General features: G+C 38.9%; 1 protein-coding gene across 1 annotated transcript in view; it reads right to left on the reverse strand.

Moving 5' to 3' along the window:
• Positions 1–25,290, reverse strand: part of TOP6BL (TOP6B like initiator of meiotic double strand breaks) — a 95,747-nt gene that overhangs the window by 21,583 nt on the left and 48,874 nt on the right. The window contains exons 5-12 of the mRNA XM_087422582.1: positions 22,407–22,490; positions 20,464–20,519; positions 19,743–19,814; positions 18,055–18,250; positions 11,197–11,347; positions 8,912–9,058; positions 1,412–1,533; positions 248–358 (exon numbers count right to left, since the gene is read on the reverse strand). Coding sequence (XP_087278708.1) covers positions 248–358; positions 1,412–1,533; positions 8,912–9,058; positions 11,197–11,347; positions 18,055–18,250; positions 19,743–19,814; positions 20,464–20,519; positions 22,407–22,490 — 939 coding nt within the window. The remainder of the gene's footprint in view (positions 1–247; positions 359–1,411; positions 1,534–8,911; positions 9,059–11,196; positions 11,348–18,054; positions 18,251–19,742; positions 19,815–20,463; positions 20,520–22,406; positions 22,491–25,290) is intronic.

The following is a 25,290-nucleotide window of genomic DNA, read 5'->3' on the forward strand; positions in this document are numbered from 1 at the left end:
GCGTCGGTCGCACCCGGGATCTGAACCCGGGCCACCAGCAGCGGAGTGCGCGCACTTAACCACTAAGCCACGGGGCCGGCCCCAACAAATATTTCTTAAAACACTTACCAAAGGCCTGGTACTACGTAGGATTACAGGAGGATCAAATGAAATAATGTTTCTGAAAGCACTGTACATATTACTAAGCTAGGTAGTAGAATGTCGTTAAAACCCTGGCACATTTAAGCATCCCCAATCTCCTACTAACTTGAAGGGCCTGGAAGCAGATCTTTCGGAAGCTGCTGCTGGTGCTTCCAGTCACGATACTCATGATGGAATTCGCAGCCACTGAGAGTGAGGTCTGCAGTTTCTGATGAGCCTAGGGAACATAACAAGTAAGGGGGAGACCACAGTTTATAATAATCTCAAGCTGCTGGTTCAGAAAATCCCAAAGGGACCAAAGATTTCAGTCAGAGCAGGATTTCAACAATTCTTCCTCCTCATCAACAATACTTACTGAGGTCATGACATATAAAAGACACTTATGGATTGAAATAAATTAAAAATGTTCTCTCCTTTCATAGAGACGACTTATTGACACAGACACATTCAGAAAAGATAAGTAATAAGACACTGGGCAATATGACAGATACACTTACCATTTAAAAACAAAAGCTTTAAGCTTTGCTTTCTTGCTATGCTTGCTTTTTCCCTGAAAAGGGAACCATAAGAATTAAGAAATGTGCTACCGAAAGTACACAGGAGAGGAATTCAGAAAGTCAGGTAAGAAAAGAAAGTGATGTTATAAAGGATTAGGAAATAGGGGGAGAATGTAAGATTTAGAGAAGCAGTTGCTCCAGAAGTATGTGTGGGAAGGGGAGATTAATAGAGATAATGAAGGGGGCCAGCCCGGTGGCGTAGCAGTTAAGTGCGCGCGCTTCACTGCTGGTGGCCCGGTTCAGATCCCGGGCGCGCACCCACGCACCGCTTGTCAAGCCATGCTGTGGCGGCGTCCCATATAAAGTGGAGGAAGATGGGCATGGATGTTAGCCCAGGGCCAGTCTTCCTCAGCAAAAAGAGGACTGGCGTGGATGTTAGCTCAGGGCTGATCTTCCTCACACACACACAAAAATATATATATAGATAGATAATGAAGAGGTGCATTATCAGTCATTTTTGTCTACTATTTTGTCCTTATTTACTCAAACTCACCTACTAGGAGGTAAGACTAAGCAAGCTGGTTACAGTGACCCATCTAAGTTAAAGCTTGAGTTCCTAAGCCAGATGCAGTGTACAAGATCAGCCCAGGTGACAAAAGATGAGAGGAAGAGGCATTAAGGGAGGAAGGGCTCTCAGGCCGTGTCTGCCATATACTTTAGCTATCTTTTTCTTAGAGAGAGTAGGAGAAAGGGAGTTGTGAATTTTTTATTACCTTGGCAGCCTGGTGATGCTGCTCCAAGGCCTGGTCCACGGCAACCTCGATGGAATCTTGCACCATGCTGTGGCTCTCCATGAGGATGGCACTGAGATGAGTTGTGAGCAGAGTGTGAACTCCTAAGAGGAGGGAGAATGTTGGTAACCTTGAGTGAGAACAACCACTTCAAGACTGCTGTTCCTGTGCTGTGAGTCAGGGCTGGGAATGGGAAAGAGGCCTCTTGAAAGAAGAGGCCACTTCTGACTATCCACAAATAATTACTTTTTTTTTTAGACAAAAACCCCCAGCAACTTACAAACTCACCCAATTCCCACTTACAAATAAAAGAAAGCTCATGGAAATTAAAGTGAAGAATGACATTGTTTTTGCAGAAACAAACGAAGGATGCTATTTAATTCATATCAGAAACAGAGATATATACCACATACTATAAACAAAGATAGCGGTGACTCCCAAAGGAGAAGAGAAAGAGGAAGAGGGAAAGCCTCCTGGAGAGTGTGTCTAACCCTACTCTGTTCCTATTTGAGCATCACTGTTGTGGCGAGCCACTGTCACTATCAGTGTGTCAATCCTTTCAGATATGCTGTGGTATGGAAAAAATTAAAACTCACATGCAAAAAATTAAAGCCACATGCAAAAAAATGAAAATAGACCCTTACCTTACACCATACACAAAAATTAACTCCAAATGGATTAAAGACTTGAATGTAAGACCTGAAACTATGAAACTTCTAGAAGAAAACATGGGCAGTACGCTCTTCGACATCGGTCTTAGCAACATCTTTTCAAACACCACTTCTGACCCGGCAAGAGAAACAATAGAAAAAATAAACAAATGGGACTACATCAAACTAAAAACCTTCTGCACAGCAAAGGAAACCATCAACAAAACGAAAAGACAACCTAACAATTGGGAGAAGATATTTGCAAACCATACATCTGATAAGGGCTTAATCTCCAAAATATATAAAGAACTCATGCATCTCAACAACAAAAAAACTAACAACCCAATTAAAAAATGGGCAAAAGACCTGAACAGACATTTCTCCAAAGAAGATATACAGATGGCCAACAGACACATGAAAAGATGTTCAAAATCACTAACTATCAGGGAAATGCAAATCAAAACTACAATGAGATATCACCTCACGCCCGTCAGAATGGCTATAATTAACAAGACAGGAAACAACATGTGTTGGAGAGGATGTGGAGAGAAGGGAACTCTCATACACTGCTGGTGGGAGTGCAAACTGGTCCAGCCACTATGGAAAACAGTATGGAGATTCCTCAAAAAATCAAGGATAGAACTACCATATGATCCAGCTATTCCACTGTTGGGTATTTATCCAAAGAACTTGAAAACACCAATTTGCAAAGGTACATGCACCCCTGTGTTCATTGCAGCGTTATTCACAATAGCCAAGACTTGGAAGCAACCTAAGTGCCCATCAAGGGACGAATGGATAAAGAAGCTGTGGTATATATATACAATGGAATACTACTCAGACATAAGAAACGATGAAATCCAGCCATTTGTGACAACATGGATGGACACTGAGGGTATAATGCAAAGTGAAATAAGTCAGAGGGAGAAGGTCAAATACCATATGATTTCCTTCATTAAGTAGTAGATAATAACAACAATAAACAAACACATAGGGACAGAGATTGGATTGGTGGTTACCAGAGGGGAAGGGGGGAGGGAGGAGGGTGAAAGGGATAATTTGGTACATGTGTGTGGTGATGGGTTGTAATTAGTATTTTGGTGGTGAACATGATGTAATCTATGCAGAAATAGAAGTACAATGATGTACACCTGAAATTTTTACAATGTTATAAACCAATGTTACTGCAATAAACAAAAAATTAAAAAAAAAAAAAAAGAAAAGAATGAGTATTCTGCAGTTGTAGGATATAGCGTTCCATAAACATTAATTAGGTTAAGTTGGTTGATAGTGCTGTTCAAATCTTCTGTATTCTTATAATTTTTGTCCAGTTGTTCTATCAATTACTGAAAGTGCAGTATTAAAATCTGCTACTCTAAAAAAAAAAAAAAAAGGTGACTGAGAACTGCTGGTATAAGGTCTTCTTAAATGGGGGACTATCTCTGATAAAGTAACCATAGGCACCACTGCTCAGCATCACTCAGAAAAGCTAACATGTGAAAGCGACGGGCAAAATATGTCATCAAACAATAGGCTAGTATTGATGATCCTGATGTAACAGACACAGAAAAATTCACTTTATAGGGCACCTGGAGAAAATACTTATTAATTAATCTTTCTTTTTTCAGTGTTTTTCTACTCTCCGTTGGATAGTCTGTTCAAAGGTACTATGATGAAGCAGCCTAAGGCTGGCTGGCTTTTCTGAGGGCTGCATTAAAAATGCAAGACAAAAGGAACATTTTTCTCTTTTTAAATTAAATTAAACTTCATTTCTTATTGAGGTAACATTGGTTTATAACATTGTATAAATTTCAGGTGGACATCACTGTATTTTGCCTCCTGTATAGACTACATCAGGCTCCCCACCAAAAGTCTAGTTGTCATCTGTCACCATACAAATATGCCCCTTTACCCCTTTTGCACTCTTCCCCACCTCCCCTTCCCTTCTGGTAACCACCAATCTGTTCTATCTATGTGTTTGTTTGTTTATCTTCCACATATGAGTGAAATCATACAGTAATTGTCTTTCTTTGTCTGACTTATTTTGCTTAGCCTGATACCCTCAAGGTCCATCCATGTTATTGCAAATGGTAAGATTTAATTTTTTATGGCTGAATAGTATTCCATTATACATATATACACCACATCTTCTTTATCCATTGATCTGTCAATGGGCGCTTAGGTTTTTTCCAAGTCTTGGATATTGTGAATATTGCTACAATGAACATAGGGGTACATATATCTTTTTGAATTAGAGTTTTCATGTTCTTTGGCTAAATACCCAGAAGCAGAATAGCTGGATCATATGGTAGTTCTATTTTTAATTTTTTGAGAAATCTCCATACTGTTTTCCATAGTGGCTGCACCGATTTACATTCCCACCAGCAGTGTATGAGGTTTCCCTTTTCTCCACATCCTCTCCAACATTTGTTATTTCTTGTCTTTTTAATAATAGCCATTCTGACGAGCATAAGGCGATATCTCATTGTGGTTTTGATTTGCATTTCCCTAATAATTAGTGATGCTGAACATGTGTTCATGTGCCTGATGGCCATCTGTATATCTTCTTGAGAAAAATGTTCAGATCCTCTACCCATTTTTTAATTACGTTGTTTATTTTTCTGGTGTTGAGTTATATGAGTTCTTTATATATTTGGGATATTAACCCCTTATCGGATATATGATTTGCAAATATCTTCTCCCAATTGGTAGATTGTCTTTTCATTCTGAGAAGACACAAAGAAATGAAAAGATATTCCATGCTCACAATAGGAAGAATTAACATAGTTAAAATGTCCATATTACCTAAAGCAATCTACAGATTCAATGCAATCCATATCAAAATCTCAATGTCGGGCTGGCCCTGTGGCTTAGCGGTTAAGTGCGTGTGCTCCGCTGCTGGCAGCCCAGGTTCGGATCCCGGGCGCGCACCCACGCACCGCTTCTCTGGCCATGCTGAGGCTGCGTCCCACATACAGCAACTAGAAGGATGTGCAGCTATGACATACAACTATCTACTGGGGCTTTGGGGGGGAAAAAAATCTCAATGTCATTTTTCATGGAAATAGAACAAAGAATCCTAAAATTTATATAGAACAACAAAAGACACCAAATAGCCAAAGCAATCCTGACAAAAAAGAACAAAGCTGGAGGTATCACATTCCCTGATTTCAAAATATACTACAAAGCTGTAGTGATCAAAACAGCATGGTACTGGCAGAAAAACAGACACAAAGATCAATGGAACAGAACTAAAAGCCCAGAAATAAACCTACACATTTATGGATAGCTAATTTTCGACAAAGGAGCCAAGAACACACAATGGAGAAAAGAAAGTCTCTTCAATAAATGGTGTTGGGAAAACTGTACAGTCACACGCAAACGAATGAAAATAGACCACATCTTACACCAAACACAAAAATTAATTCAAAATGGAGTAAAGACTTGAATGACTTGAATCTAAGACCTGAATCCATAAAACTTCTAGAAGAAAACATAGGCAGTACGCTCTTTTACGTGAGTCTTAGTAGTATCTTTTTTTGGGGAGGAGGAAGATCAGCCCTGAGCTAACATCCAATGCCAATCCTCCTCTTTTTTGCTGAGGAAGATTGGCCCTGGGCTTATATCCATGCCCATCTTCCTCCACTTTATATGGGACACCGCCACAGCATGGCTTGACAAGCAGTGTGTTGGTGTGCACCCGGGATCTGAACCTGCAAACCCTGGGCCGCTGAAGCGGAGCACGCGCACTTAACCGCTGCGCCACTGGGCCAGCCCCTGTAGTATCTTTTTGAATATGCCTCCTCAGGCAAGGGAAACAAAAGAAAAAATAAACAAATGGGACTACATCAAATTAAAAAGCTTCTGCACGACAAAGGAAACCATAAATGGAAGGAACATTATCTACCACGAGGCACCATGATGCTTTCCTGGAGGGGAAGGTAATATGTCATCTGCTCAACAGGGGTCTGGAACTGGAGTCAGGAGAACATAGATTCTAGGGTCAATTCTACCACCAACTAGTGGTGACCAAGTCACTTCACTTTTCTCACTTCAGTACAGAAAGTGGCTTTATACCACCTGCTCTCACAGGTATGTTGTGCAGATAAACTGGAATAATATATATGAAGTGTTTTGAAATGTACATTGTAATAATCAAAGGGAAAATATCACTGTTGCTATGATATCATCTGGATTACTATTTTTTACAGTTTGGTCCTAAGAATAGTCTCAAGAAATCAGTTAGACCTCTTTTGAAAGCAGACATTTAATTAAAAAGCTACAAGTTCATTTCTAAAACTGCTGATATCACTAGAAGCCTTTAACTCTGTGGCAAAATAATGGGTAATCATACAAAAGTTACCATGACTAGGTGGGCAGAAGGCCAATTAAGTGATTTTTTAAAGACACATGGAAACAGACTGTTGTTCTGCACAATCTGTTTCCTAAAAGGAGCTCTAGAGAAAGCTTCCAAGGATATGAGAAAGTAGAGGGGAAAAAGAAGACAGAATTACTATAGCTATATCCACATATCTAAATCTACTTACCCTCACAGTGCATATTCTTCAAAGGCTAGTCCTAAACTACCAAATGTGTAAGGAAATTTAAAAAGATACTATGTGGGCCGGCCCCGTGGCTTAGCGGTTGAGTGCTCGCGCTCCGCTGCTGGCGGCCCAGGTTCGGATCCCGGGTGCGCACCGACGCACCGCTTCTCCGACCATGCTGAGGCCGCGTCCCACATACAGCAACTAGAAGGATGTGCAGCTATGACATACAACTATCTACTGGGGCTTTGGGGGAAAAAATAAATAAATAAATAAAAATTAAAAAGATACTATGTTTACTAATGCAGTGATGGACTTAATCCAATACTGAATACAACTACCTGAGATGCTACAGGCCTTCAGAGTCAAGCTAAACAGAAACTATCACAGTACTGTAAGAATGATAGGTAACACTGGTTTCTGAGGAATCTGAGTGCTTGAGGTATGTTCAACAGGATTCCGAACATGGTATCAGATGTTAGGTCATCCTAGGGAAGACTGAATAAGGTGCTCCCTCTAGCAGACCTCAAAAAAAATAAATAAATAAAAAACAAAACCTGCCAGAAGATAACAGATCTTAAGTCTTAAGAGGGTCTTTAGACTTGGAAGGGCCTTTGATATCACCTAGTCTAACAATCTCATGTTAAATACATGAAAAGGGAGGATCAGATGATTTATGTGACTTGCTTTCCAAAAATCATTGAGGAATTTGGTAGCAGAAATAAAATTAAAGTCAGGTCTCTTGATTCTACCCTAAAGTCTTTTCCACAATACTAAGCTGCTTCTCTTTTCAGTCTCTGTCCATGTGAGCACAGGCCAGGTAATGACCCTGGGCATCCTCACCTTTGACTTCCTTGCTGGAAGCCTCATTAGTTTGGGTCTCTTCTATGTTCCCATTCCAGGGCCTTAATGAATGGGACAGTGGGGCACCAGAGAACACCAGCTCCTCAAACAAAGAGTTGCAAGCCAGAGCCCAGGAAAGCAGTGATTCTCTCCTAAAGAATATATACATCTTGGGAAAGGGTAGGAGAGGCATGGAAGGCAGGCAGCAGGAAGAATCCCACAGCTGACAATGGTTTGTTCAACAAATAGCTGGAACCAGCCAAAGTGAGCTCTTCTGATCTGAGGTTATACGCTGTCTCACTTCTCTTATGACTCAAGGCCACAGGAACAGGGCCACACCAAACATCATTGGAATGCCTGGAGAGTAGAGTCCCAGGAAAAAACACTGGCCCACAGAGAAAGAACAACACAGAAACAAATCAGGAGCACCAAAAGGCAGGCTTCTGAACTTTTCCCCAGACATTTATAAGCTCCACTTCTTGCTACTTCCCTCAGAGTTTAGGAGGGCATTGAGAAATACTTAAATTTATGTCTCAGGGTTTATTGGATTAAAAAGCATAAGCCAACTCCCTACTCAGTGGTTTTCAAACTTTACTATATCTAAGGATCACCTGAGAATCTTGTTAAAAATGCAGATTCTTCAGCGGTACCAGATTTTTAAATTACAGCAAAACAATGAGTTAATCCTTGGCGCAGGAAACTGCACATTTTCAAATACTCTAGGCAATTCTGATGCATGTGTTTCATGGACCACAAAACAGCAAAATCACTGCTTTACCTCTAACAGAGAGAACCTTTCTGATAACAGGTTATCACCCATCTGTTAGATAAACGCCAAAGGCTCTCCCTTGTATGCCTGAACAAGGACAATTTCTCCCTTTCCAGAGGTCTATGTGGCAATCACACAAAGCCATTCATACCAAAACACTCCCACATCTCCTCATGTTATACTTGAGATGTTGCATCAAGGCCAAGCAAGGCCAATAACATTTCTTGATTCCACCTGGAAAAGCAGCAGAGCAGTGAATTCTCCTCAAGCCTGAGAAGCTTTAAAAACATACTGATACCTGAGCCCCACCTCAGTCCAAGGAAATCAGAATCTCTGGGGGTGAGGTTTGGGCATTTTTTAGAAGCTCCCCAGATAATATATTGTGCAGCTAAGGTTGAGAACCACCCATCTAAAGTAATATACTCTGTAGGGAGCATTATAGGAAGTGTCTACTGATTTCCGGCCAACCAAATCTGGGAATGTCATCATTTAACTGACGCTTCAAGATACAGATCTTTTCCACAGAGCATTTAATTTGTTTAACTTATTTAAGCAAGGTTTTTCATTGACATTCATTATTCTAATTCAGATATATACATCATATAAAGTCTCCCTTTCTTTATTCTCTTAACATTTAAACACACCCAAGCTGGCAGTCCCATTCTCCTATACCTACCCCACAGTTCCATTTGCTGGACTGGAAATCCACTGTGGAAATCCACAAAGAGAAAAAGCAGCAGAGTTTGTCCCTGGGGGTCCATATTCTGAGACTGATCCTCCTCACTGGATTCCACCTGATAACTCACATCTGGAAACACCAAATCTAGAGAATAAGTTATTACACAGTATTCTAAGATAAGTAAAGCCCTCAAAATGTGCAGTAAATAAAGAACCTATCCCTCAAACAAAGAAGGATCTGAGATAGAGCTAAATTTGAACACTCCCTTCTCCTGAATCAGTTTCTCTCTCCACATGATGGAAGCAAATTAATAGTGACGCACAGGAAGAACATCAAAATAACAACTGAGTGTGCAAAATGCAAACTAAACAGCACTCCTTAGAATTTACTGAGAAGCATTATACAATAAATCCACTCATTCCTCATACAACTTTCTAAGGTAGGTATTGCTAGTAAGAGGCAGAGGTCACAGTCAAACCTGAGTAATGATAATGGTAACAGCTAACTTGTATTGAATGCTTACTACATGCCACATACCATATTAAATTCTTTGCCCGTACTATCTTAACATTTAGACTTAACAGCAACCCTATGGTATAAGACCTATTCTTATGCCCTTTTACAGATAAGAAAAGAGGCATAGACAGGTTAAATACATTGCCCAACGTGAGACAGTAAGTAGTGGAACTGTTTTAGACTGACTCTAAAATCTGCTCTTAGCCAGAATACTATATGATATTTGTTTTCCCAAGTAATCTGATGCCCTCTGGTCACTTTCTAGCACCTTGATCCTTTAGAATAAAATCACGATAGTCCTAAATTCCATCCAGATCCATATAGAGAAGTATCTCCATGTGGATCCTGGTTCCATCCTTTAGAGTAATGAGAAAGGGAGATGAGGGGACACTTTCTACATTATTTATTTCCAAAGGTAACTTAGCAAGTTCAGGCATCACAAATTGGCAAAAAAATGAAGGAAACCAACAAAAAACGAAAATAAAAATGCAAGAGAAAAGGAGATATGGAGAGCCCTAGAGATTCAAAAACCCTGATGGCATAACATCCCATCTGTTAAGACCAAACATTCTTCACAAAACCACTTACCTCCAGAGACCCTATCCAAGGACACCACCCTTTCATTCCACCCTCTGGGATAAATTCCAACTCCAGAAAATAGAGCCTTACCCCGAGGCTTACTTCCTAAATGAAGATTCTATCATTCCCCCTTGATACTTCCCCATTCCAGGAGGCTTCAATCTTCTCATGCCAGTCACAACTCTAGAATACCTCTTCCCTACTGGTCATCAGGACCCTCAGGATCCAAGTGACCAGACTACCTTCTAAATCTCAAAGGATTCTAGCTAATGACAGTCATGCTCAAGACTGTAAACCTCCTAGACATCAGCTCATGGTTGCACATTCCTATTTCCCAGTTTTATTTGCTGGTCCAGTTATTAAGCATCCAACTTTCAGCATGATTCACCCAAAGCTAATGTGGTTAGGTGCTACATAAATATTACAGCCAACTTCCTAGGTTTGTTCCTAAATGGTTTATACTCCTGCCTTGCATTTATGTGGTGTTTTAATTTTTCTAAGTAATTTTGTGTGGATTTTCTCATTTCATTAGGAAACATTTCTCTTCCATAATAGTTCAAAGATGTCATTGCTCCTTTACTAACCTTTCTAAAACCCCAGAGTTGACAGATTAAGGTACAACAGAAACCTCTGAACAAGGCCCTAGAAGATGAAGGCCCACTGACTACTTCAAGAGGACCAGGAATAGAAGAGGCAGTAGACAAAGTGAGGGGAGAACCAGCATCAACATGTAATGCCAAGATGGTTAGGCTCTGATGGGGCTTTGCCTGTTGACACCTGTTCATCTCACTTCACTCTTTTTTTTTTTTTTTTTTAAAGATTTTATTTATTTTATTTTTTGCCCCCAAAGCCCCAGTAGATAGTTGTATGTCATAGCTGCACACCCTTCTAGTTGCTGTATGTGGGACTCGGCCTCAGGATGGACAGAGAAGTGGTGCCTCGATGCACACCCGGGATCCGAACCCGGGCCGCCAGCATCACAGCGCGCGCACTTAACCACCAAGCCACAGGGCCGGCCGCACTCTCACTTCACTCTTAAACTTAGCCAGACTCCCACCTGCACCCCACAACCTAGGCCATCAGATCACTGGATCCTATTTTTATATATACCTGCCATTTATATTTCCTTGCATTTCTCTAATATTCTCCATGTTTCTTTATTCCTGTGCAAAGAGAAGGAGATATACCTCTATCCAAATTAAGATCCAAATTGGGCACCACACACAAGTGATATTTCTTCCAGTCAATGAAATGAAAGGTATCTTTGAAGACAGTAGTAGTTGGCTGTTCCTGACTTGGCGATATCAGAGGCAGACATGAAGGTCCATACAGAAATATGTATAGTTGCTAAAGAAAACTGCCAAATTTTAGTTTTTTATGACTATGTATTCATTTGCATAAAACAAACATAACACTGACCTGGTTCACACTCCCAGAAATAAACTAGTGTGCTAGGCAATTACCTATTAAGCCTTTTCCACATTGAATACAGGTGTGAGGCACCAGAGATAGAGCCACTAGAATCCCCAGAAATTTATTCTGGGTTTAATGAGTGTCTGCTGCAGCTATAGTATTGGGACAATTCGTTTATTTATTCATCTTACTCATTCAATCATAGGTTTGAGTGGTACTACAGGCTAATAACTGTACTAAGTTCTGGGGATACAAAGACAAATATCCAGATTTAATACTGATCTTCAAGTTATCATATTTATCGTATGGGAGATACACATAAAAACCAGTAAACTGTAATACAATGTGATACATGCTAGAATAGAAGTATTTTCAAAGGAATATTTTCCAGTAAGTATTTGAGTATATTCAGATTGAGAAGGAAACTTTTCACCTTCTCCAACCCTATTCTCTAACCAAGACAAAGGAAGGCAGGCCGCTGAGATGGTTTCTTTCTCTTGAATTCCCATTCCCACTCTCACCCTCCGTTTAACCCAGGGTTACTCAGCCTCAACGCTATTGACACTTTGGGCCAGATAATTCCTTGTTGTAGGGGCTGTCCTGTGCATTATAGGATGTTTAGCAGCATTCCTGGCCTCTACCCACTAGATGCCAGTAGCACCCCTCCCTCTAGCCATGACAATCAAAAATGTCTCCAGACATTGCCAAATGTCCTCTGAGGGCAAAATTATCCAGTTAAGAACCACTGCCTAACCTTTCTTGTCCCCTGAACCAAGGCTAAAGAGACCAGAATATATATTTTCCTTTATTTTTCTTTGCTTTCCATCCTCTTTTTAATAGGTTTCCATTGACTAATTTTTTCCCCCTTCATTATGGGTCTTATTTTTCCTGCTTGTTTGCATGGCAAATAATTTTTTATTGGATGCCCAGCATTGTAAAGTTTACCATGTTGGGTGCAGGATATTTCTGTACTCCTATAAATATTCTTGAACTTTTTTTTCTGGGACGCTATAAAGTTACTTGGAAACAGTTTGAGCCTTTTGGGTCTTACTTTTGTAAAGCTTTGTTAGGTGGGACCAGAGAAGCCTGTAGGCTAGGGCTAACTTTCCCCCACCATTCAGGCAAACCCTTCTTAGGACTCCACCTGATGCCTTATGAAATACGAGGTTTTCCATGCTGCCTGGTAGGAACAGAAATTATTCCCAGCTCTGTGTGCACTCCAGGGATTCTCCTCTGTCTGGAGCTCTCTCTGGCTCTGTGTATTTATCTCCTTTTCAGTACTCTTTTCTATAAATTATAGCTGCCTGGACCTCCGTGAACTCTGAACTTTGTCTTCTCAACTCAGAGAGATTTGCCAGATACTAGTTGGATATCCATCCCCCGCCTATTTTGTAGCCTGGAAATTCTCTCTAGGTAGTATGGTGGGGGCAATTGTAGGGTTCATTTGTTTGTTTCTCCTCTTTCCAGAATCACTGTCCTGCACTATCTGTTGTGTAATATATAAAAACTGTTGTTTAATGTGATTCGTCCATTTTTTAGTTGTTCAAGGTAGGAGGTTGAATCCAGTCCTTGTTATTTGATCATGGCTGGAAGTGGAAGTTCCTAAATCCTTTGACATAATCTCATTGGCCTTTGATAGCTTCCTTGCCTTCTGGCTAAACAGGATACCCAGGCTCATCTTGTATATTTCTACTTGAGGCCTAGAATAAGCCATTTCTCCTTTTTAGTGAGCAATGGCATTTAGAGAACACATTCTAGGCAGTGGGAGTGCTCACTGCTTCTAAGTTTTCTTTAGCGGACAAAGCTAAAAAATACATAACTTTAAAAGTCAGAAAAATTGGTGATTCATACTGGTATGTTCAATTCTACTTTAAGATTACTTAAAAATTTTTTTTATTTATTTGAATTTACACTTATATCTTCTACCTTATGCTAAAAATTTGGTTTCCTACCAATGTTAATATAATTACATATTTGTTTAATAATAAGTATGCATACAACAATTTCAATACAATAATACCAATATTATTACTAAGAATCAAGACCAATGAATGAATTAAGAGTTCTTTGCAGTTCATTTCATCCTTAGAGTTATCCCACCAAGAATGTACAGTCAAAACACTATGTTCTAGACATTTCTCCAAAGAAGATATACAGATGGCCAATAGGCACATGAAAAGATGTTCCACATCATTAACTATCAGGGAAATGCAAATCAAAACTACGAGATATCAACTCACTCCCATCAGAATGGCTATATTTAACAAGACAGGAAACAAGTGTTGGAGAGGATGTGGAGAAAAGGGAACTCTCATACACTGCTGGTGGGAGTGCAAACTGGTGCAGCTGCTATGGAAAACAGTATGGAGATTCAGCAAAAAATTAAGAATAGAACTACCATATGATCCAGCTATTCCACTGCTGGGTATTTATCCAAAGAACATGAAACACAAATGTGTAAAGATACATGCACCCCTGTGTTCACTGCAGCATTATTCACAATAGCCAAGACTTGGATGCCCATCAAGGGACGAACGGATAAAGAAGATGTGGTACATATACACAATGGAATACTACTCAGCCATAAGAAATGATGAAATCCAGCCATTTGTGACAACATGGATGGATCTTGAGGGTATTATGCTAAGCAAAATAAGTCAGAGGAGAAAGTCAAATACCATATGATCTAACTCGTAAGTAGAAGATAAAAACAACAACAGTCACATAGAGACAGAGATTGGACTGGTGGTTACCAGAGGGGAAAGGGGAAGGGAGGAGGGTGAAAGGGATGATTAGGCACATGTTTGTGGTGATGGATTGTAATTAGTCTTTGGGTGGTGAACATGATGTAATCTATACAGAAATCGAAATATAATGATGTACACCTGAAAGTTATATAATGTTATAAACTCATGTTCCCACAATAAAAAAAAACCACTACATTCTAAAGTCAGTTGAATTAATTCTTCTGACTGTATGGATTATGACATTAATATAATATACAGATAGGGTCATTATCTTTTATCTTGAGGGATATTTTTACTGGGTATGGAATTCTAGGTTAATGATTATTTTATTATAGCTCATTAACACTATTATTCTACTACTTTCTTTTGGTTTAGGGAAGTCAGCTGTCAATTTGTTTCTCTTTTGAAGAAAATCTGTCTTCCCTGACTGATTTTAAGATTTTTCTCTGTCTTTGATCTTCTACAGGTATGGATATATTTTTATTTATCCTGCTTGATTGCTGAGCTTTTAAATCTGTTTTAGATGCTTCAGCCATTAACTCTTCAAATATTGTTTCTGCCCCGTTTTCTCTCTTCTCCTTTGGGTCATGAATTAAACATATATTATACTGTCTCACTGTTAACCTCTCTTCTGTATTGTCCATCCTTTTGTCTCTCTTTGCTTTATTTTGCTAAGTTTTTGCTATCCTTATCTTTTACTTCGCAAATTCACTTAGACTGTGTCTAATTTGCTGTCTTGCCTACTGAATTTCATTATTGGTTATTGTATTTTTTAGTTCTACAATTTCTATTTGGTTATTCTAAAACTTATGTCACATTTTGTAGTTTTCAGCTTGGCTTTCATTTTCATAAACATAGTAAACATAGTTTTTATTTTTAAAATCGACGTCTGATATAACCAATATCTGGAGTCCCAGGGGATGTTTCTGTTGTCTTTGTTTTTGCTAGCTCTTATTCATGTTACCTTGTCCTCTCTTGTACCTGGTTATTTGTGTGTGTGTGTGTGTGTGTGTGCGCGCGCGTGTGTGCATCTGTGTGTGCATATGAGCTGGACACTGTATTTAAGAAAGTATTTATTAAATAATTTGAATCATAAATGCAGTTATATTCCTCCAGAAAGAATTTTTGTTTGTTTCTACAAGGCATCTGGGAGAATTATCAATCTAGAATCATCTTAATCCAATTTCAAAGTTTCACATTTTCTGGCCTGCCTATATGACCCAAAAAACATATGCAGTTCATGTGAAGGATGACTTATTTCAACTTCACCTTACTCCTTGAAGTGTAGCCTTTTAGTTATTCCCACCCAAAACAAGAGATGTTTTTAATAGTACCCCCTCTTGTCCTGCATTGATTCAGAAGTGCATTTTAGCCTCTTAGCTGCTTGCTCTAATTGGCAAATGACCCCAGGGCAAAAGCAGACCCCAATGCTGGGCTCGTCTTTCTATAATTCCTTTCTCTCATAAATCATGGCCCAGAAATTCCTCTGTATTCACCAGCTCTTAGATACTTTTAGAATGTTTTAATATTTCATCTAGCCTTTGTCTTCACTGGGAAGGTTGGTCTAAATTACCTCGTTTGCCATTTTCAGAAACCAAAACCCCACCAGAGTTTTCATAGCTAGCTCTCTCTCTTCACTAAAACATCACTTCCCTAGAGTCTTCACTGACCATAATATTTAAAATAACATCTTCATTGTTCTCTATCTCTTCACCTGCTTTATTTTATCTTTACTGCACTTATCACCGCCTGACATCTATTTATTTGTTAAATTTTCCCATTAAAATGTCAACTCTAAAAGGATAGAAAATTCGTCTTATTCCCTCTGGAGAATAGGATGAGGATGAAGAAGAACTTGTATATTTTACCTTATACTCTTCTGTATGATCTAGATATGAAGAAAAATCATGTTTTAAAGTACAAAATGTCCATGCACAGTCTTTATCACTATCCTGCTCCTTCCACTTGCCTAAAAAATTTCTCAGCTGACATTTATCATACCATGACCTTGGTCCTTTTCTGTTCTTGTTCTTTTACTTTATTTTTTTTGTGAGGAAGATCAACTCTGAGCTAACATCCATGCCAATCTTCCTCTTTTTGCTGAGGAAGACTGGCCCTGGGCTAACATCCGTGCCCATCTTCCTCTACTTTATATGCTACGCCGCCACAGCATGGCCTGACAAGCGGTGCATCAGTGCGCACCCAGGATCCGAACCAGGGCCACCAGCAGCAGAGCGCGTGCACTTAACTGCTATGCCGTGGCGCCGGCCCCTGTTCTTGTTCTTTGTACTCTATTATAACTTCATTTACTCCTATACCTTCAATCATATAATAATAATAATACCTAATATTTACTGAACACTTATTATTTGTCAGGTAGTATGCTAAGAGCTTCATGTGGATTATTATACAATTAATCCTAAACAAACAAACAAACCCCAAGAGAATTTATTTTGCAAGGGAAAATAAATAAATCTATGAGGTAAGCATTATTATCCCCATTTTAAAGCTGAGGAAATAAAGGCTTATGCTGGTTGAGTAAGCTGCCTCAAGTTACACAGTTAATTAGTGGGTAATCCAGCATTTCACTCCTGTGCCATGCTCTAACTACAGCACTATACTATACTTACCTAAGGAGAAAACTCTGAGGCTCTAAAATCTCTAAATATGACCACTTCCAAATTCCAGACCAAAATTTCTACATAGCTGCTTGCCATTTTCAAAGGATGTCATGCAGGCACCGTAAACTCAACATGTTTAAAGCCAAACTAATCTTCTTTAGCCCCAAATCTACTATTTATGATTTGCATCTTGTTGACAGTATCATCATTCTGTCAGTCATCTATGGAAATCTTTCTTAACAGCTTTGAGATTTAATTCACATACCATACAATTCATCCATTTAAAGTGTACAATGAGATGAGTTTTAATATATTCAAAGAGTTGTGCACTGTCACCACCATAAATTTTATGATTATGATATTTTTATCACCCCAAAAAGAATCCCTCTCCATCTACTTTCTGTATCCATAGATTTGCCTATTCTGGATACGGAAATTTTTTTTTTTTTTTGTGAGGAAGATCAGCTCTGAGCTAACATCTGTGTTAATCCTCCTCTTTTTGCTGAGGAAGACCGGCCCATCTGTGCCCATGTTCCTCCACTTTATGTGGGACGCCGCCACAGCATGGCCTGACAAGCAGTGCGTTGGTGCGCGCCTGGGATCCGAACCTGGGCCGCCAGCAGCGGAGTGTGCACACTTAACTGCTATGCTACAGGACCGGCCCCTGGATATGGAAATTTTGATACCAACTTGAGCCATTCCCTGCCTCTAATCTCTCCTTACCCCAACAATAAATTGGTTACCTCATTATGTTGATTCCTTCCAGTAATAAGTCTCTCCTTTCCATGCTCATCACACTTTTAATTCAGGCACTTGTTATCTATTGCCCAGTTCACTTACTTATTTACTTAGTGACTACTGACTTCTATTTCCCATCCATCCTGTACAATGCAGCTGGAGACTCCTAAAACATTCAATGGTTTCCCATTATATGGAGAATACAGTTCACACTCAGTGTGAACTCAAGATCCACCATATTCAACTCCAAACTACTTTTCCAGCCTCATCTCTCCCTCTTACACCATTCATTCCATGCTTCAGTCATATTGGATTATATGAAAAGAATGCGGCACATGAGTCACATTTTATAGTTTTCGGTTTCTTAGAAAAATTCTCAAGCTTGGCTTTCATATGGATTTTTGTTTTTATACAAATCATACCAGCTTCTAGACACAAAGTTTATATGCTAAAGGTTCTTCTAGAATTGGGATATAAAAATCTATTTTCAAAGACAATTGGATGGGTTCTGTCATCAAAAGGATATGGAAATTGAAGAAATCCTATTCAGCTGGTTGGAAAAGACCTTCGGGCAGGGACACAGAGCAGCAGCTGGAGTCAGTATCAGCTCTCTCGACAAGCCCATTTCAGCCACGTCATCAGGGATGAAAAGCATTATTGGATGTCCTAGCACAGGATGGATTCTGCTGCAGAATAATTCACTTGTACCAAATTCTGGTCTACTGTCAAAAAACAGGGAAGACAAATTTAGCTTTTTTCCCCTCTTAAGAAATTTTTAAATGGGCATTCAAAATTCCTTTTATAACCTCTAGCATATGCATAACCATATAACCCGCCATGTCAGTTTTGCTGGAATAAGTAACTTGTGTCCCACTCAGGGAACCACAAGCAATAGAAAGAGTAGACAAATTGGCATTTCAGGAATGGTATCATATCTCCTGCTTTTGCTGCCACTATTGGCAGTTTCATATTCTCAAAAGTGTATTTCCTCTACTAAAATTACTCTATGGTTCTGAGCAGAAGTTTCCAAGATCATTCAAAGACCAGCATGGTGAGGGTGAGGTAGCCCCTGAATCACAAACAGCCTAAAACTGGCCTCATGATACTCAGATGTCTGCTCTCACACATGCTACACCTTCCCCTAATGAGGTCTGAGGTTACTGTTTGATAGGAGTAATAAGAAAAAATTAGGACATCTCTGTCTGCTAGAAAGAATCTAGTGAAATTTGATATTTGCTTACTTTCCAACACTCTTTCCTAAACAGAAAAGAAGTATTAATGAACCTTTTCCTCTCTCTCTAATCAGGTCACTCAGGGAAATGTGTCCATAAACATTGGCTCAAAGGCTTAAACTCTTTCAGTAAATCTACGATAACGAGCTATCTCCCTGTTAGGACTGTATGATACTAGAAGATTACTAAAGAAAGATAAGGGGTGGTGGTTTTTTTCCCTGTATATATTAAAGAATAAAAAAATATTCTAATCTGAGGTGTAATTTTGAGCAAGAGTAAGAAAACAGGCTAAAAAACCATGGACAGTCTCTTCAAGCCTTAAGATCCTATAACTACCAGTGTTGATTCAGGGCATATAAATGGAGGCAGAAACTACTGAATAAAGAACAAATTAGTTGGACTTAAACATAAATTAGGTTTCTCTTGCTATAATTCATGTTCACTTTGGATTCTGCGGTAGTTGGATAGCATAGGAAGGCAAGGCAGAGGGTTCTATTCCATTTACTTACTACCTCCTCCACGGGGCTTTTTTGCAATCTGAGGAGGGTGGAGGTGAAGAGAGAGATGATTTCCAAATATATGCAAGATGCTGATGCACAAACAATAATATACGAAGAATTCCTTTGTATTCATAGTATCTCTCTAGCTAAGAGTTCAGGTAACCTTTTAAATTCAGTTCTCTCTTCTCACGTCTAAATGGGATTGGAATTAGCAGGGTTTGTTTTGTTTACTTTACAGAAGAAAATAAGGTATGGAGAGAAGGAACATGTCCTCAGGTAATTAGAATATATTCAAGGAGCCAGGAATAATAATAGTTTTCAATACAAATAGCTTAAAAGTTTTACCTTAACTTTTCTTACAGAGAATCTGACATCTGGCACTAAGAAATGACAAGTGAGACCATTTTCAATTTCTACCCACACTCATACTCATAATAGGAGAGTAAAACACGCAGAGAAACAACAATGCTTTTCCCCTTCACCTCACATAATGCTGATAGTTTACGACAAGAGCAATTCCATTCAACAGGTTCAAAGTGGGTTCATTCTCGGCCCTGCAAAGCAAAGAAAAGCTAAGCTATATCTCAAAGATTCTAAAACCAATCTCTGCCTGATACAAATTTTGCTCCATGACTACTACCACCCCCAGAGATTACTGGAATTCAGTAACCAATTAACCAAGGGGAAAATGACAATTTTTAAGTTCACCCACTCGAGTGAAAGGAAAAGACAGGAAAGGTTTATATGAATCTATTTACTCATTAAAAGCTAATATAGATGTACATCATTGTACTTCTATTTCTGCATAGATTACATCATGTTCACCACCAAAATACTAATTACAACCCATCACCACACACATGTACCGAATTATCCCTTTCACCCTCCTCCCTCCCCCCCCCTTCCCCTCTGGTAACCACCAATCCGATCTCTGTCCCTATGTGTTTGTCATAAACCAATGTTACTGCAGTAAACAAAAAATTAAAAAAAAAAAAATCAGGAATGAAAACTAAAAAAATAAAAATAAAATTAAAAAAAAGCTAATATAGAGTAAGAAAATGTTGGGGGGGTCTCAGAAAATTAGTTTTAAGGTGACTTTGGGTCAAAAAATCAAACTGTAAACCCACTGGAAATAGGACAATAATGACTGAGCAAAACTGTAAAGCCATGGCATAAACTTAAGCCATGGATTTAAGGACTTACCCAAAGATCTCTGTGGAGAGGATTCCATTCACATTTACACTGAAATTAAATCTAATCTGAAAAATAAATGGGATGTGAGATTTAACATGGACCAGGACAGCCATTAAAAACTTCTGTACCGGGCCGGCCCCGTGGCTTAGCAGTTAAGTGTGCGCGCTCTGCTGCTGGCGGCCCGGGGTTCCATCCCGGGCGCGCACCGACGCACCGCTTCTCCGGCCATGCTGAGGCCGCGTCCCACATACAGCAGCTGGAAGGATGTGCAGCTATGACATACAACTATCTACTGGGGCTTTGGGGGAAAAAATAAATAAATAAAATTATAAAAAAAAAAACTTCCGTACTCAATTCCTAAAGGGGATTTTTTTTATATCACCTTTTTTTCACTTGTACTTTCCCTAAACATAATTAACACTTATCGGTGTTCAAATTCTGCATCTTTTTTTTTTTTTTTTCTGTGAGAAGGACTAGCCCTGAGCTAACATCCGATGCCAATCCTCCCTTTTTTCTTGAAGAAGATTGGCCCTGGCCCATCTTCCTCTACTTTATATGGGACACCGCCAGAGCATGGCTTAACAAGCAGTGCATCGTTTTGCGCCTGGGATCCCGGCCTGCGAACCCCAGGTCGCTGAAGCAGAGCACGTGCACTTAACCACCGCACCACGAGGCCGGCCCCAAATTCTCTGTCTTAAATACACTGAGTCCTATACTACAATTCCAAGTAGTCACAAATTATCAGGAAATCCTACCCTTTTGTCCTCTGCTGTTCTCCCAATGTATCTTTTCTCCCCTTTCTTAAAGGAACTATCAATTTTTCTCTCTATTCTTTCCATTCTTCTCATACATGGAAGATTCCATGCTTTTTTCTTTGCTTTTCCTTCCCTGCCCCCATCTGACTTTTATGTCTTCCCTCCAATTTATTTCACCATTCTAATTATTCCCTACCTTCAACCTACATTTTTCTTTCTATATAACATAATGGGTGATAAGAGACTCTAGAGCCAGACTGCCTGAGTTCAAATCCTGGCTCTGCAAGTTATTTAACCTCTGTACCATAGTTTCCTCAGCTACAAAATGGGGATGATGATAATAAAACCTACTTCATGAGGAGTGTTGTGAGGGGTGAGTGAGTGAGTGCATGGAGAGCACTTAGAATAGTGACTGCCAAACAATAAGCACTGAACCCTGCTGACGACAGAAAAAGTAGGAAGCTAGCAAGAGAAAAAATGGGGAAGTTATATAGAATACTTAACTGTGTGCATCTTTATAAACATATCTAACCACAGAGAATAATAAAAATTTTAGCTCTCCAAAGTTCAAAGTACTTTATCAAAATTTCCTTATTTGCTCTTACAGTCACTTTAGAAAAGAAGATATTCAGCAAGATTTATTACCCAGGTTTAACAGAAAAATGAAGCACAGAGCAGGGAAAAGAGGTATCCAAAGTGATACAATAAAACAGTAAGGAAGTGAAAATAAGAACCCAAAAGAAAGCTCTCTCTATATCCAAAGGGCTCTCAACTATGTCACATGACCAACATTAAGATTGCCTTAGAGGGCCGGCCCCGTGGCTTAGCGGTTAAGTGCGCGCGCTTCGCTGCTGGCGGCCCGGGTTCGGATCCCGGGCGCGCACCGCCGCACCGCTTGTCCGGCCATGCTGAGGCCGCGTCCCACATACAGCAACTAGAAGGATGTGCAGCTATGACATACAACTATGTACTGGGGCTCTGGGGGAAAAATAAATAAATAAAATTATAAAAAAAAAAAAAAAAAAAAAGATTGCCTTAGAGACAAAGAAACCAAATCAATTCAATATTAAAAGTTGTAATCATTGTCATTAAAAGAGAGAGAACCAACCAGATCCTTCCATGTCCTACAGAGTAGAGGTCTCTTGAAAATATGTGACTTAAACAAGAGAATTATTATTGTGGAAAAGAACAGCTTACCTTAGGGTGCACCATGACAATTTTTCGTAAAAAATTCTTTATAACCAGACTATCTGTCATCAAAATTGTGGGCTTTTCATCCACCTGTAACAACACAACAAAAACATCCACCACGCATACAGAAACCCAAGAGCACAAATGAATTAAATTATGGTATTTCTTCCTATAAAAGTAACTACACCTCAGAAAGCTTTTCAGACATCCAAGGGGAAACATCTTTGGGTCTGAGAATTGGACACAAAAGGGAATATAACAGCCATCACTTTGGGGGTTAGAGAACCTATTTCATGGAACTTCAGAAGACACATGAACAATGATCAGAGTAAAATCCACAATCTCAAAACCACCTTTTGGAACAAATTTAAAAGTAATTCAGACTGGAGCTGAGAAGAGTAACTCTATTATCCTAACGTAGGCCAATCTGTATTAAGAATCCGAGTAGAGTCAAAGGAGCAGACACCAAAAGGAACCTATTTTTGAAAGTCAATCTGTTCATCCAAACATTTATTTTTAAGGAAAAGCTGGAAAGCAAAAAGCTCCAAAGTCAGAAGACCTATGTTCTAGTACTGGCTCTGTAAAAATTACTTAAGTAACCATGAAAAAAAAATCATTTTTATTTCCTAATCTGCAAAACAGGGATAAAACTCACTCTTTCTACCTCACAGAACTGTTTTAAGGATCAAATAATAATCTGAAAGCATATGTTATACGTGATAACAATAATAGATGCCACTTGTTGAATGCCTACTATGTGGCAAGCATTGTGCAGGTTCTATACCTATATTACCTCACAACAATCCTGGAGGCAAGTATCACTATCCCCCCTTTGTCGATTTAAAAAAACATGAAGCTGAGAGAAGTTAAGCAACTTGCCCAGGGTCATTCAGTTGTTCAGTGATAAAACTAGAATTTGACCCTAAGTCTATCTAACACCAAATGTCCATGCTCTTTCCAATATACTCTGATACCTCCCTACAAATATAATAAGATTTACTATTTAATGAGGGCTTTCTCTATTCTAGGAATGGTGCTAAAGTGTGTTACTTATATCACCCTATTTACTCCTCACAAAAACCCTACTAGGTACATGTAACCCACATTTTATGGATGAAAAAGAATGAGACTCGAAGAGGTGAAACAACTTTGCCAAGGCAACATGATCTGGCTCCAAAGCTTTAGTATTAACCACTTTTCTATATTAACTCGTATTTAATATAGTTTCCCTAAAACCAAAGTTGTAAGGAGTCTGCTAGAAAACAGACAAGTCCAGGAGAACGAGAAGAAGATAAACAGTCAGAAATCAGTAAGTTCTTATTGGTGGCTCAGAGAATACAGAGCCATGTACTAGGTATATATTAAAGAAAAGAATGGTCCCAGACCTCAAAATCTCATAACACAATAAAGAAGAAAAATGTAAATATCTAATAAAGAAGAATAAATTATAATACTTTTAATAAGTACACTGAAAAAGAGATCAACAACTGTGCAATGGGTGGGGATAATTAGAAAAATTATTACAAAAATATTAGAAAAATTATTAGAAAAATTGATGGGGATTATTAGAAAATTCTGGAAACATCTAAATGTAAACAGCAGTAATTAAATAGTAACTGCAGCATACATATCATAGTCACATCCTTCATTTGAAAAATGTTACTATAAAATGTTCAAATAATAGAAAAGCAATGGTCTCTTAAAAGCATTTTCTGTACTTAACACTTGCAAAACAACTTCTTGGAACAGTTTCAAACTTCTGTAACCTTGGTGATTATAGGGTGTATCACAGAAAGGGCTAATTATACATAGCAGTAAGGCAACCAAGTAAGTGAAAGTTCCTTGAGCAGCTCCCAGAGAGGGGCTACAATTAATAAGAATGAGAGCCACCATTTACTGAACACCTGCTACATGCCAAGCAGTTTACATGCAAGTAGGAAATACTCCATTTTACTGATGAAGATAATGAGATTAAATAAGCTAATTAATTTGTCCAAGGTCACAAATAGATAGTTAAGTGGCAGAACTGAGATTCAAACCTAGATCTGACTCCAAAGCTCACATTCCACCATGTGATGCTGCCTCTCCAAGAATTATATAATCTATCATCATTTTTTATGGAGCCTGATAGGCAATGCTTATGCATGACTACTGAATATATGTATTCACTCACTCGCAAAACACTTAATGTGGCTAATTACGTACCTGGGCCTACCGAGATAAATAAAACAATCTCTGAATTTGAAAGCAGAAGAGAAGGACAAAAAAATAATTTATATAATAACGTGAAAAGTTTTATGATTTAGATATAAGAGATGATAAAGAAATACACACGAAGGATTGGCACCTACTGCAGACTGAGAAGATATAGTGACCTAATGTCAGGTCAGCAGAGGATAGTTAACACGAAGCAAATAGCTCCTTTTCAAATCCACTCGTAAATTATTAAGGGAGAGAGAGAGAGAGTGACTGCAAAGCCTTTTACAGCCTTTTACAGTTGGGTGTTAGAAACCCAGTAGCCCAGCCTGACATCCCTACAGAGGCAGTGAATTTACTTAAGTGTGTCAGGAAAAAAAAGATGCTGCCAGTGCTGGGCAGCAGAAACCTCTACTGAATCATATGTTTCAGCCTTCTCCTTTAAATACAAGTCTAATTATATGATAGAATATGGGAGCTGTTTTATATTTTCAAGCATGAACTGACACAGTCATGGGTCCTATATGACTTTCTAGAAGTGTATTTCTCTCTCTCTTTAGTTAAATAGATAAATAGATGATAGAGAAATAGAGAAATACAGAGATAGGTATAAATACATAGATATGTTTGTGTGTGTGTGTATATATATCTATATCTATATATATATGTATACCCATTTTATCATTTAGTATTA

Source organism: Ceratotherium simum, chromosome 34 (genome assembly GCF_057802395.1).
Source record: "Ceratotherium simum simum isolate JZ-2026a chromosome 34, ASM5780239v1, whole genome shotgun sequence".
Classification (NCBI taxonomy): Eukaryota; Metazoa; Chordata; class Mammalia; order Perissodactyla; family Rhinocerotidae; genus Ceratotherium; species Ceratotherium simum.